The sequence below is a fragment of the Sinocyclocheilus grahami genome, unplaced genomic scaffold (assembly GCF_001515645.1).
Source record: "Sinocyclocheilus grahami isolate Dianchi unplaced genomic scaffold, SAMN03320097.WGS_v1.1 scaffold145.1, whole genome shotgun sequence".
NCBI classification, from domain to species: Eukaryota; Metazoa; Chordata; class Actinopteri; order Cypriniformes; family Cyprinidae; genus Sinocyclocheilus; species Sinocyclocheilus grahami.
In genome coordinates this window covers 80,892-94,682 of record NW_015505324.1, presented here as the reverse complement: position 1 = coordinate 94,682, position 13,791 = coordinate 80,892, and the positions used below count along the sequence as shown (strand labels likewise).

Sequence of the window (13,791 nt, the reverse complement as noted above, 5' to 3'; positions counted from 1 at the left end):
AAATTGCTACAAAGAATATTGCACCTGAAAGAACCATTTACCGGAACATCAAGAACTTCAAGGAGAGAGGTTTGACTGCAGTGAAGAAGTCTTCAGGATGTCCCAGAGTGTCCAACAAGCGCCAGGACCGTCTCCTCCTGAGGAGTCAGCTACAGAATCGTGTCACCAGCAGTGCAGAGCTTGCTCAGGAATGGCAGCAGGTTGGTGTGAGAGCATCTGCACGCACAGTGAGGCCAAGACTTTTGGACAACGGCCTGGTGACAAGATGGGCAGCAAAGAAGCCACTTCTCTCCAAGAAAAACGTCAAGGACAGACTGAAATTCTGCAGGAAGTACAAGGATTGGACAGCAGAAGAGTGGTGCAAAGTTATTTTCTCTGATGAAGCTCTCTTCCGACTGTTTGGGACATCTGGAAAATCGGTTGTTCAGAGAAGAAAAGGTGAACACTACCATGAGTCCTGTGTTGTGCCAACAGTGAAGCATCCTGAGACCATCCATGTGTGGGGTTGCTTTTCAACCAAGGGAGTGGGCTCTCTCATAATTCTGCCCAAAACACTGACATGAATAAAGAATGGTATCAAAACGTCCTGCTAGAGCGACTTCTTCCAACGATGCATGAGCAATTTGGCGATGATCCGTGCATTTTCCAGCATGATGGAGCACCATGTCACAAAGCAAGAGTGATAAAGAAGTGGCTCGAAGATCATTACATTGAAATTTTGGATCCGTGGCCAGGCATCTCCCCGGATGTCAATTCCACAGAGAACCTGTGGTCAGTCCTCAAAAGGCGAGTGGACAAGCAGAAGCCCACAAATTGTGATAAACTCTGAGAACTAATAAGGCAAGAATGGATCGTCATCAGTCAGGATTTGGCCCAGAAGCTAATATCCAGCATGCCAGAGGGAATTGCAGAGGTTATGAAGAACAAGGGTCAGCACTGTAAATATTGATTCATATATTTATTTATGTATTTATTGATTTTATTTATTTATTTATACTACTACAATACAATACTACAATTGATTGCTTCTGTTGTCCTCATTTGTAAGTCGCTTTGGATAAAAGCGTCTGCTAAATTACTAAATAAATAAAATAAAAATGTATTTGCCAATAAAAGCCTTTAAAACTTATATGCTTATCATTGTTTTTCATTGTACCATAGAAACATGTGGAAAAATATTCTACAAATACTGAAGCAGCAAACTTTGCAAAACACAATTTATGTCACTGCCAAAACTTTTGGCCATGACTGTACTTTAATTGTGTGGGGGAAAAAATTGCAATGAAAGTGAATGCAGGCTGAGGATGTCAGTCCCTAGCACTCCATCTTTGGATGAACTAGAGGATAAGAGGGTATGGAAAATCCCTGTAAACAATGAATAGCACACACTATAATTTTTAAGTGTACTTTTATCTTCAAGTAATGACACAAGATGTTTTCCTCTCAGTTTAAAATTAATAATGACATTTATCCTTGTAATGAATCCCTCAGATTTCACTTGGATTGTAAACTTTTGTGAAGTCAGGGTCATGGAACATTTATTTTATTCATGCAAATATTCTAAAATATATATATATATATTACCTGATTTTTCACTCTGAAATTTCAAGTTGAAATTTGGTTAATAATATGGTGGTTCTGGTCAATTGTTTTATACATAAATTCAGATTTTTTTAGAAAAATAAATCCCATCCTCTCGCAGAAGGAATTGTTGTGTTACACGTATATTATCCATTTATTTAAAGTATTTTGTAGTAGTAGTAGTAGTAGTAGTAGGAGTAGTAGTAGTAGGAGTAGGAGGAGTAGGAGTAGTAGTAGGAGTAGTAGTAGGAGTAGGAGGAGTAGGAGTAGGAGTAGGAGTAGTAGGAGTAGGAGTAGTAGGAGTAGGAGTAGTAGGAGTATGAGTAGTAGTAGGAGTAGTAGTAGGAGTAGTAGTAGGAGTAGTAGGAGTAGTAGTAGTAGTAGGAGTAGGAGTAGTAGGAGTAGTAGTAGTAGTAGTAGTAGGAGTAGTAGTAGGAGTAGGAGTAGGAGTAGTAGTAGTAGTAGTAGGAGTAGGAGTAGGAGTAGGAGTAGTAGTAGGAGTAGTAGTAGGAGGAGTAGGAGTAGTAGTAGGAGTAGTAGTAGTAGGAGTAGGAGTAGGAGTAGTAGGAGTAGTAGTAGGAGTAGGAGTAGTAGGAGTAGTAGTAGGCTAGTCATGTTTTTGATGTATTGAATCTGAATTTCAATTGTTTTATACATAAATTCAGATTTTTTTAGAAAAATAAATCCCATCCTCTCGCAGAAGGAATTGTTGTGTTACACGTATATTATCCATTTATTTAAAGTATTTTGTAGTAGTAGGAGTAGTAGGAGTAGGAGGAGTAGGAGTAGTAGTAGTAGTAGTAGTAGTAGTAGTAGTAGTAGGAGTAGGAGTAGGAGGAGTAGGAGTAGTAGGAGGAGTAGGAGTAGGAGTAGTAGTAGGAGTAGGAGGAGTAGGAGTAGTAGTAGTAGTAGTAGTAGGAGTAGGAGGAGTAGGAGTAGGAGGAGTAGGAGTAGTAGTAGTAGTAGTAGTAGGAGGAGTAGGAGTAGGAGGAGTAGGAGGAGTAGGAGTAGTAGTAGTAGGAGTAGGAGGAGTAGGAGTAGTAGTAGTAGTAGTAGGAGTAGTAGGAGTAGGAGTAGTAGGAGTAGGAGTATGAGTAGTAGTAGTAGTAGTAGTAGTAGGAGTAGGAGTAGTAGTAGTAGGAGTAGTAGGAGTAGGAGTAGTAGTAGGAGTAGTAGTAGTAGTAGTAGTAGTAGTAGTAGTAGTAGGAGTAGTAGTAGGAGTAGTAGTAGGAGTAGGAGTAGTAGGAGTAGTAGTAGGAGTAGGAGTAGTAGGAGTAGTAGTAGGAGTAGTAGTAGTAGTAGGCTAGTCATGTTTTTGATGTATTGAATCTGAATTGTATTAAGTATTGTTAACTGAGGTTTGGTATTTTATTTAAGTAAAATAAATAAATAAATAAAAAATCTTCAATGAATTACTTGCCCGTCCAGAAGTGGGCGCAATTGCGAAATAAAATCTTACTTTGGAGGAAGAAGAACAAGCTCTGTAAACAGGAAGATCATGTCAGTGGTGTCACAAAAGCAAACGAGATATTAGCGTTTCGTTCTTTAGTTAATAGTTTACTGATTAATAATAATCGCGTACAATAGAAATAAGTATGTCGGAGGCAAACGGGATGACAGATGCCCAATTGGTACAGCAGGTTGGTGTCAAACGTCAGTTCTGTCACGCAGTTTAAAATCCGAGTTCAGCTCCGTTTACGTGTTTGTTTGTTCATTATTATTATTATTATTAAACGTATTCCAATATGTTTTGTCACATATGTATTGATAACTACGACGACAGAAATCTATCACCATGTTTTAATGTTGTACTCTGGTTTATGGTTGATATTTTGCACTTGTCTGTGTATCCCGGATGCAGTTGGCGCTGCTGGGCTGGCTGAAGACGGACAGTGTTCAGTGTAAGCAGCTGCTCACTGCGGTCACTGGGATGCAGGTGGCCCGTGAGCTTCTGGACAGACTCTCTGGGCAAAGCCAAATAGATGCTTACAGGGTAAGATGCGTCTGTTTTTTGTTGACTTTACAAAACGTATTGTGGTTGCACAGTCTGGCATAATAAAGTACGCTTTAATATAGAGGAGGCCTAGGAAAATTGTAAAACTAAATTTCTTCAGCGTGATGACACCATTTCAGCTCTTTCCCAGAGTTATCTCCGCCATGAGACAAAGATATTCGCCTGTACATACATATATAAATGCATACACAGCTGTAATAATAGTTGTTAAATAAAAATTGTATGAGTTGAAAAATGTAATCTTAAATTACAACCTGAAATATATATAAATATATATGGATTATTTATTTACAAGTCTATTCTAACAATTTACAAGTCCATTCATTTATAAGTCTATTAATGGAACATTTACTATGTCACAAAAACATACTTTTTTGTTATTTTCAAGAACTTTTCAGAAAACTTGTGTATAGTTGTAGAAGTTTAAGTTGTGAAATAATGAAATGGGTAATAGGCAAAGTTTTGGGATCAATATTTATGATTTCTGAAGGATCATGTGACACTGACTGGAGCTGCTGAAAATCCAGCTTTGCCATTACAGGAATACATTACATTTGAAAATATATTAACAAAAATTATTTTCAATTGTAACAATTCACAAAATCATTGTTTTACTACATTTCTGATCAAATAAATGCAGCCTTGGTGAGTATAAGAAATTCTTTCAGAAACATCTTTCAAAAATGTTACCGACCCCAAACTTGTGAATGGTAGCGTACATTTATACATTTCTTAGTTTCACTTTTTAATGATTTTACCCCTATGTACTTCACAGTTGTAGTGTAAATAGTGTATATTGTATCGTTTTATACTGTACTGAATTGTATATTGTCTTTTTTGTAATGTTAGAAAGAATCCATTATGACAAATGTATTGTGAATGCTGTCACAATCTAACCAATCTAGTCCATTAAACGCAAACAGCAATTTTAATTAGTTACAGAATGGATTACAGAACACATCCACTGTAGACCAGACAAACGTTTGTGACATGTGATGTTCTGCTTCCACAGAGGGAATGTATCCAGAGCATTGCTGACTATGTGAAGAAGAATCCCCGGGCTTCTCAGCGGGAGCTCAATGCCGAGGTTGAGAAGAATGTGCTGCTGTTTGCCTCTAGGGTTCAGGGACTAGATAGTGGCCACTGAACATGTCACTACTGCACTGACCATTACTGCTCTTCACTTACCAAAATATCTCTTCTATTTTTCTCCCTCTCTCTTTTTGTATTTTAACAAATTTATCTAACTCTATCTAATGTCATATGTTGAATTATGCTTGTTTTTTCATAATTTTGAATCATTATTTTTATGGACAACATGTCAACCTTTGTTGTTTTTTTTAAATGATATATATATATATATATATATTAGTAATGCTGAATTGTACTGGTTATTTTTTGTAACATGATTTCTGATTAAAATGTTACAGTGATATTCACCTATAGTTAAATTATGCATATAAAGACTTATCACTTAAAACTTAAGTTTTAAGTTTAAAATATAAGATTTTAATCTTTCAAATATTTAAGATACAAAACAAACCTGAAATAAAGGTGCTCATATCCAATCATGTCTTGTGTCATTAAAGTGCATTATACATATATAATGTTGAACAACGACTCAGGCCAGTTTGGAAAGCACTGATTTTTAACACATCGACAACAAAGAAAGACAAAGAGAACGGTCAGGTGGATGAAGAGAAAAGAGAGAGGAAAAAGAGGAAAGACAGAGAGACCACATAATGAGCTTTGGGCGATGACTATATTCATCACACAGCACCTGCGATGAATTACATTATGCAGATCACACGTCTCAGATCTCTTGATGACTTTAAAGACGGTGTAGCACTCAGAGACCAAACCCATGATTAGCGCTGCTGCATTTGGAATAATAGAAAAGCAAGGCTTTTGATATCTTTTCGGTTTCACGGCAGCAGTTGCCAAACCATTTGTTTTCTGACGAGGAAAGTTTATGAATAAAATACCACACACTCTTTTGATATAGTGCTTGTCTGTCTCCACTGCACCTGGGCACTTACAAGCAATGACCAGTACTCTAATGATGGGGGAATACAGTCTTGTGAGCCGGCAACCAAGATGAAAGGAAAGGGTGGGCTGGTCAGAGAGAACAAAGCAATGTCATCTCAGCCATCTAAGCACATCTCACAATAGAAAGAGAGTACCATGGCTATATTTTTGTCTGTCAACATCAAACAAAGCAATATTTTAATGTCAGTGAAGCAGCAGGCAAATGGAGGTCTGTCAGTTGTTTAAAGCTTTTAAATTTTACTTGTTGATTGAATGTCCTTGAAGTTGCATTTTCAGAGAGAGATGATTGTAATGGGGTAGGGGGTGATTTGTGAGTGTTTAGGTATTTATTATGACAGTGCATAAGAACAAATTACCATGGTCACTATAATTTGTGTGAAAATGTTTTCTCTTTTTATGACATAAAATTAAAAAAAATTAAAAAGGAATAACAGTACAAATGCTAGGTTTAAAAATGTATTACAAATTTTTAAAAAAGAACATTTTAATGGCGAAGATTTACAATGATGAAAATAAATGTAAATTAAGTCCGCCTTTCCAATGTCTATGTCGGCTCTCTGAAGATTATATGGTTAAAGACCTGAAGCCTGAAATCTTAGTAAATGGCAGTATTCAATACGTCACTCTGAATGTGTTTCAAATCCTAGTGAGTTACCTACCTCACTAGATCCTGTACGCACCCTTAATGGCCAAAATTGCAGTCTAGTATTTATTTTATTAATGATTTATTATTATTTTTTTATATATTTGTTTGGGCCAGTATTGTTGTCTTTTTTTCTATAGCTTGATAAAACAAGGTGACAAAATATTGCGACAATTATAGAACTGGGCTGTTCATCTACGTGTATAGTAAAAGATAAGACTTGATTAGATCAAGAATCGGAGTGGATTATTTAGTGATTCATAACACCAAAATACTTTAGTTCTGCTAGGCGTACTGATGTAACCTGGAGAAAACAACACCGAATAAAGCAAAAAATCCCCACAACTACTACCCATAGGTTGCTCGTTCAGCTCATTACATCTCTCTCTCTCTCTCTCTGTCTCTCTCTCTCTCTCTCTCTCTCTCTCTCTCTCTCTCAGTCTCTACTCCTCAGCTGCATCATTCAATCACGCGCTCCCAAGGATTCACACTTGTCAGGAATATACGGCACCTATTAAGTTTAACTAAATGTTTCCACCACTTTTGATTCTTTTACCTCGCTCCATTAACATAGCAATATTGTTTGGAGTACTATGGTGACATGACGGTGCTCTTCCTCAAATATAAAAAATTAAATCAGGTAGGTAACCTTCCATTTCACCACTCTAAAAGTTTGTTTGTGATAAACAAATAATTCATTATCACCTAAAATAGGAAAATGTAACCGACGTTAATAATAGCCAACCATGTATGTTGATAGTAATCAGTGATCTAATTTATTTATAAAAATAAATAAAAATAAAATAGAATAGCAAAAAATGCAGAATGTATAATAAAACAATGTTGTATTCTGTAGTACTGTGTGCATGATAACTTAAAAATAATCAGGATCTAGTGATCTTTGAAATAGTATGATACTAATGTACTGTTTAAATGTATGCATTTCCTTACAATCCTTTTCATGTTTTTTTCCAGCCAGCTCAAGGATGATTTCACATCAAGACCACAACGTTATTACTGACTGGTGCAGCACCAGCTATACTTGGCCAGCGAGATGTGAAAAGATAACAATCTTGTGCTTGTCTGCCTACTGTTACCTGCTAACCCAAAAGGTGTATCTTGAGGTCTTATTTCCTGGACCATGTGTCATTTTACTTGATAACCTTGCTGTGTACGATGGTGCCACTGGAGAAAGTGATGCGATTATGAGTCCAGCAGAATGGTAATGGACATGAAGAACTTTGTCCCTCATTTTTGAACTGTATCTGAAAGCAAGAGCAACATACAGTTTTCATGTGTCTCTACGTCTTCTAAAGCCCATTGTGGTGAAGATTGTTTGATTGTGAGTGAAAGTGTTTGTTTTCTTGTGTCTGTGTTAGCGGCTGTGCATGTTTGCCTGTTCTTGTCATTTGCTGCTGGTGATCAAGTCATGCCACGTGGAAGAGATGTCAGCAACAGCTGTTGCCTCCCACTGCACCTGAATGAAGACAATGCCCGTTTTGGCTTGTTGGCGGCCCTCATCCTCCTCTACTTGCTGTGTGGGGCGGTGGTGTTCTCCGCACTTGAGCATCCCTCTGAGCTGCAGGCTCACAGGCACTGGGACGAACAGCTGGCTAACTTCACGGAGCAAAACAGCATAAACCTGAAATCCCTAGAGGTCCTCCTAAAGCAATATGAAGAGGCCTTTGCTACTGGGATCCGAGTGGACAAACTTAGGCCCCGCTGGGATTTCTCAGGAGCCTTCTACTTTGTTGCTACAGTGGTCTCCACTATTGGTGAGTTCATATAATGTCATCTATGCATTCAGATTTTCATAACTGCAAAAGAGAATTTACGGGCCTGGAGAGCCACAGTCCTGCAGAGTTTAGCTCCAACCCTAATCGAACACACCTGAACCTACAAATCAAGGCCTAAGGGTTACTAGAAAGCTACAGGCAGGTGAGTTTTTGTCAAGGTTGGAGCAAAATTCTGCAGGACTGTGGCTGCCCCTGATATATATATATACTGTATATATATATATATATATATATATATACAGTATATATATATATCAGGGGCAGCCACAGTCCTGCAGAATTTTGCTCCAACCTTGACAAAAACTCACCTGCCTGTAGCTTTCTAGTAACCCTTAGGCCTTGATTTGTAGGTTCAGGTGTGTTCGATTAGGGTTGGAGCTAAACTCTGCCGATATATATATACTATATATATATATATATATATATATATATATATATATATATATATATATATATATATATAAATACCAATACTGACTTCATTTACCCTCCTTGATGTAATTTTCTTTCTTCCAAAAAAAAACAAACAAAAAAAAGGCATATGCAAATTCCCCTCTCCTGTAACTTTGAAATCTTTCAAACTTGCCCCACCTCAAGATGCTCCTGGCCAGGTTTGACATGATGTCAAATGTTATTGGCTATTGCTGTTCTTGTGACCACTCACAAAATACTCAAATTGAGTGCCCACAAGTATAAATTAGACTTGAAAAACACACATATGGTATATTTTAGCCTCTGGTGACTGTCTACTTTCATGATGTTTTTTAAAATTTTGTGTCCCACAGAAGGCGTAAAACCATAGCAGTTTGAAGTGACATGAGGAGGGCTAAATTATGTTTTTAACACAAAATACTCAAATTGAGTGCCCACAAGTATAAATTAGACTTGAAAAACACACATATGGTATATTTTAGCCGCTTTTGAGCATGACAGCCTCTGGTGACTGTCTACTTTCATGATGTTTTTTAAAATTTTGTGTCCCACAGAAGGCGTAAAACCATAGCAGTTTGAAGTGACATGAGGAGGGCTAAATTATGTTTTTATATAGGAATAAATGTATTAAAATAATTTCCTGTTTCCTTCCAGGCTTTGGCATGACCACTCCCGTCACCATTGCAGGTAAGATCTTTTTGATATTCTACGGACTTATTGGCTGCGCAGCAACAATCCTCTTCTTCAACCTCTTCCTGGAGCGCATCATCACGATGTTGGCCTACATCATGCGCTGGTGTCACGAGCGACAACTGCGCCGCTCTGGCATGGGAGGAGAGGAGGCCAGGAGCGAGGATGACAGTCTGGAAGGTTGGAAACCATCCGTCTACTATGTAATGCTCATTCTGGGCATCGCCGCCCTGCTGATTGCATGCAGTGCTTCTGCGTTGTACTCTGCCATGGAGGAATGGGACTACTTTGAGTCCTTGTACTTCTGCTTTGTGGCCTTCAGCACCATTGGCTTCGGGGATGTGGTGAGTAGCCAACGGGAGTTCTATAAAGCTCAGGAGGCCTACCGTCTCGGCAACTGCCTCTTCATCCTCATGGGTGTTTGTTGCATTTATTCCCTGTTCAATGTCATTTCCATCATTATCAAGCAGACGCTCAACTGGATCCTCGGCAAACTGGAGTGCAGCAGGGCTCAGTGTCCCTGCCGTGGCCGTCCATACAGAAGAAGAGGTCGGGTCTGCTGTTGCTGTTGCTTTCCACGCATTTCCAACCAGCGGCTCAACCACCACCCTCCACTGGGACATTCCCGGCAGAGGGCTCAAAAGCGCAACGCCGTGCACCCTGCACCGGCTAACGAAGCGGCAGGAAAGCGCTTCACTAATGCATCAGTGGAAACAGTTTGTGATAGTGAGACTGATGCTGGCTTAGGACCAGATAGAGGTTATCTGACAGAGCGCAGACTGTCTGGAGAAATGATCTCAGTCAATGACTTTATGACCAACAAGGTTTCTCTGGCCATTCTACAGAAGCAACTCTCAGAGACCGCTCATGGTAATCCAAGGCAGAGCCACGTTCGCCAGAATGGCTTCTCCGGTGGAGTGGGCGCCTTTGCTATCATGAATAACCGCCTTCAGGAGACAAGTGTCGACAGGTAGCTCGGTCATACAAAGATGGCGTTGCATATTGCACATTATGGATAACTTTTAGTAAGGGTTGTGTACCTTTCAGAACTGAAATGAAAATGGCTTTAAAATCCCTGAATTTCAATTGCATTTGAGTTGCTGTAACAAACAGGATCCGGAATTGTAATTAAAATTTGAATGAAAGGAAGTAAAATTAAAATGAATTGAAATTCAAAGAAGTGTATATGACTAACCTTTAACTAGAAAAGCAAAGTTTAAATTTGTTAATGTGATAGTTCACTCCAAAATTAAAATTCTGTCATCATTTACTCACACTCGTGTCGTTCCAAACCCATCAAACTTTCATTCATCTTCGAAACACAGAAGAAGATATTTTTAATGAATAATACTCTTGTGGCAATAACAGTCTAAATTAAAACTGAATAAATTAAACTGAATTAAATCAAATAAATCGATTATATCTCTTCAGAAGACTGGATTATGTTTTATGACTTTTTGAATATTTTTGGTGACACTAACTTTTAATGGAGGGACAGAAATCTTTTAGCTTAAAATAAAAATAAATATATTTGTATTTCAAAGATGAACAAAGCTCTTATGGGTTTGGAACAACATGAAGGTGAGTAAATGAAAGAATTTTCATTCATTTCGGTTTAACTATCCTTTTAGGACAAACTTTGAATGTTGGCTTGACAAAGCCTTAGTTGAAAGTTGTGGGGAAAAGTTTTCTAGGTCTTATGGTCAGACAAATAGACAGATAGCCTATATTTGAAATGTATTCAGTAAATTCCTCCTGTCATTCCAAACCAGATTCCTATTCAACTTTTTGGATAATTCAATTAAAATTCACACTCACTGACTAAAAGACAGCAAACTCTTCAGTTCTGAATTTTTTCCCAACCCTGACTGAGTACTGCTCGCTGGAAAAATAAGTTAGCAGAGGTTTTAGCAATTATAAAAAGATGTTAAGTGTACATTTACTATTGGAATGGCAGTGCAGAGCAAATTAGATCAAATTAAAATAGCCACTTACCTCTGTAGATCAGAAGGACGGTGAAGGTTAGCATTTATGAATGGCTTCGTTCTGAAGAGTAGACGGCTTTCAAATTATTATTATAATTTTTTTTTTACATCATTATAAATAAACCATATGATTTTAATGGTAACATCGCTTCTCAGAGTCACTTTGATGCTGAAGTGATTGGCCGGTGTGGTGAGCAATCACACTGTGCCTCTAGAGAGTTCCTTTAACGGCTCTTCACGAAAACAGACTGATTTTCGAGAGCCAGGCAGATGTAGCCACGGCACTTACAGAGAGACAGTCCCCGGAGGAAGAAATACAAGTGTCAAATCAAAGGAAGATGGTCAGTAATATTCACTGTTTAATCGTTCCTATCATGCTGCCATCAGTGTAGATTGTCTTAAGAAATAAATGATCTAAATGAATACAAATACGTGCAAATAGACTTTTAGCAAAAGGGATCTAATGTGATAGTATCATCAGTATTTTAAAGACAAACTAAGTCATCTGTATACATTCTGTAGATATTGTATAATGTAAACACAAATATTACTTATTTGTTAAATATTTATTTTGGTATCAGCATTTATGTGTTTCAGATGTATTCACGCCCTTTATATCTGTGTAACAGCAGCCTGTTGTCAATCATAGAGCTTTTTAAATCTGTTTCTGAGTGACACTATAGGCATCAGTGTGACATAAATACAAGGTTTGCAAATTGCAGAGGAGCGACTCTTCAGGATGACAGTGGTACTGCTTACTGTTGGTGTTACTCTTGTGTTGAAATCTGAGCTCAGCCACACACATTCACAACGTGTATGAATATAATTACCAACAGGCCATAAAGTCTCTTTATGTAGCAGGACAGACATTAATAAACTAAAATCTCATGAATTACTTGATCTGTTTATTTTTATTACTCAACCTTCAACCTTTATGTTAGCACAAATATTGCACAATATCTGTAAAATGTGCACAAAGAAAGATCATTACATAACATGATATAGCACTGCATCAGTTCATTCGCTAGTCATTAGGAAATATCTCGTAATATTAACATGTTTATATATTGGCATAATTTCAAAGAGGTCAGTAAGGCAACACGATCATGCAAACAGAGAAGAGCATATTACAGGAAACAACTATTCAAGAACAGGACTATATTACTATAGTGACTATATTATGAGCCTGTATAAACCAACATGTAAAAGTGCTTGTATTTAATAGAATTTGTTTTGAGAGATTTTAACATTTCAAGTTTAATGTGAATTCTTAAAGGGATTGTTCACCCAAAAATGCCTCAAGCCATCCTAGGTGTATATGACTTTCTTCTTTCAGACAAATACAATCGGAGTTATATTAAAAAATGTCCAGGCTCTTCCCAGCTTTATAATGGCAGTGAATGGGGATTGAGATTTTAAAGTCCAAAAAAGTGCATCCATCCATCATAAAACGGTTAATAAAGGCCTTCTGAAGTGAACTGATGCGTTTGTGTAAGAAAAACATCCATATTTAAAACTCTATAAACCGTAATCTTCAGGTAACTGTCATACGCGCTTTCATGAGAGAGTGGTGTTCCAGCGTATGACGTAGGCGTAGCATAAGCTCCAGTGAGAATATGCTAGTCTCGCGAGTACCAAGTTTTGCAAAGGAAAGGAAAGCCAGTCTTTTCTCGGCTTATCAAATCCTCTGCCATTTTTCTTTACAAATCCTAGTTTCTGTCAGAACCACAATTGTCAAAGATGATTGACAATTAGCATACAGTTTGGATTGGCGGTATGGTTCCGTTCTGGGCAAGAACTCCCTGCGCATCCATGCAGCCTAGCATGGATGAGAGTAGGGAGAGCAGCGATAACCCCCCCCAGGGTAAACAGAACAGAACCAACATAAATGTATTGCAGATATCGTTAAAGTTCAATAATGTTATGTACACATTTTAGAATTAGTCTGATTCAAAGGAGAATCAGAAGGCTGAATCCTGACTGACAGAGGAGGAGTTGGGGATGGAGGAGGGTAATTAGCTATTGAGCAATGCGAAAACTGCTGATAATACTGAGGGACCTTATATATATGAATGCTTCGATAGGTGTTGTGTTCCCATAGGTTGATGGGGATCAGCTGAAAGTCAGCTGATGCGAGCTTGACAAACGTGAGCTGCCAGAACTAACGCTACGCTAGATTGTACTTCTACGTTGTACTTCTAATTCGTGACTGGTATTTTGTTTTGCTCTCTCCTCTGCGCTTCTGCATTTATCACTTCTCACCGGAGCTTACGCTACGCCTACGTCATATGCTGGAACTCCACTCTCTCGTGAATGCGTGTACAGCAGTTAGTGGAAGCTAGAGACTACAGTTTATAAAGTTTTAAATATGGATATTTTTCCTACACAAATGCATCGCTTCACTTCAGAAGGCCTTTATTAACCCCCCTGGAACCGTGTGGAGCACTTTTTATGATGGATAGATGCACTTTTTTGGGCTTCAAAATCTTGACCCCCATTCACTGCCATTATAAAGCTTGGAAGAGCCAGGACATTTTTAAAGTCATATAGACCAAGGATGGCTTGAGGGTGAGTAAATCATGGGGTTATTTTCGTTTTTGT

At 38.0% G+C, this 13,791-nt stretch overlaps 2 protein-coding genes across 3 annotated transcripts in view; one reads left to right on the top strand and one right to left on the bottom strand.

Annotated features, from left to right (window-relative positions):
* Positions 1-7,340: 7,340 nt before the first annotated feature.
* On the top strand, positions 7,341-10,320 carry LOC107591682 (potassium channel subfamily K member 13-like). Of its 2 annotated transcripts, XM_016280905.1 has the most exons (3): positions 7,341-7,509; positions 7,667-8,062; positions 9,170-10,320. In XM_016280905.1, exons 2-3 carry the CDS (start codon positions 7,717-7,719, stop codon positions 10,177-10,179), a joined length of 1,356 nt encoding a protein of 451 aa, XP_016136391.1. In that variant the 5' UTR covers positions 7,341-7,509; positions 7,667-7,716; the 3' UTR covers positions 10,180-10,320. The 2 variants fall into 2 exon arrangements, with proteins under 2 accessions (XP_016136391.1, XP_016136390.1); XM_016280904.1 differs by having other exon boundaries at positions 7,341-8,062.
* Positions 10,321-12,108: 1,788 nt separating this feature from the next.
* The window catches only part of LOC107591720 (protein phosphatase 1A-like), a 7,710-nt gene continuing 6,027 nt past the window's right edge, over positions 12,109-13,791 (bottom strand). The window contains exon 6 of the mRNA XM_016280955.1: positions 12,109-12,150. Coding sequence (XP_016136441.1) covers positions 12,109-12,150 — 42 coding nt within the window. The remainder of the gene's footprint in view (positions 12,151-13,791) is intronic.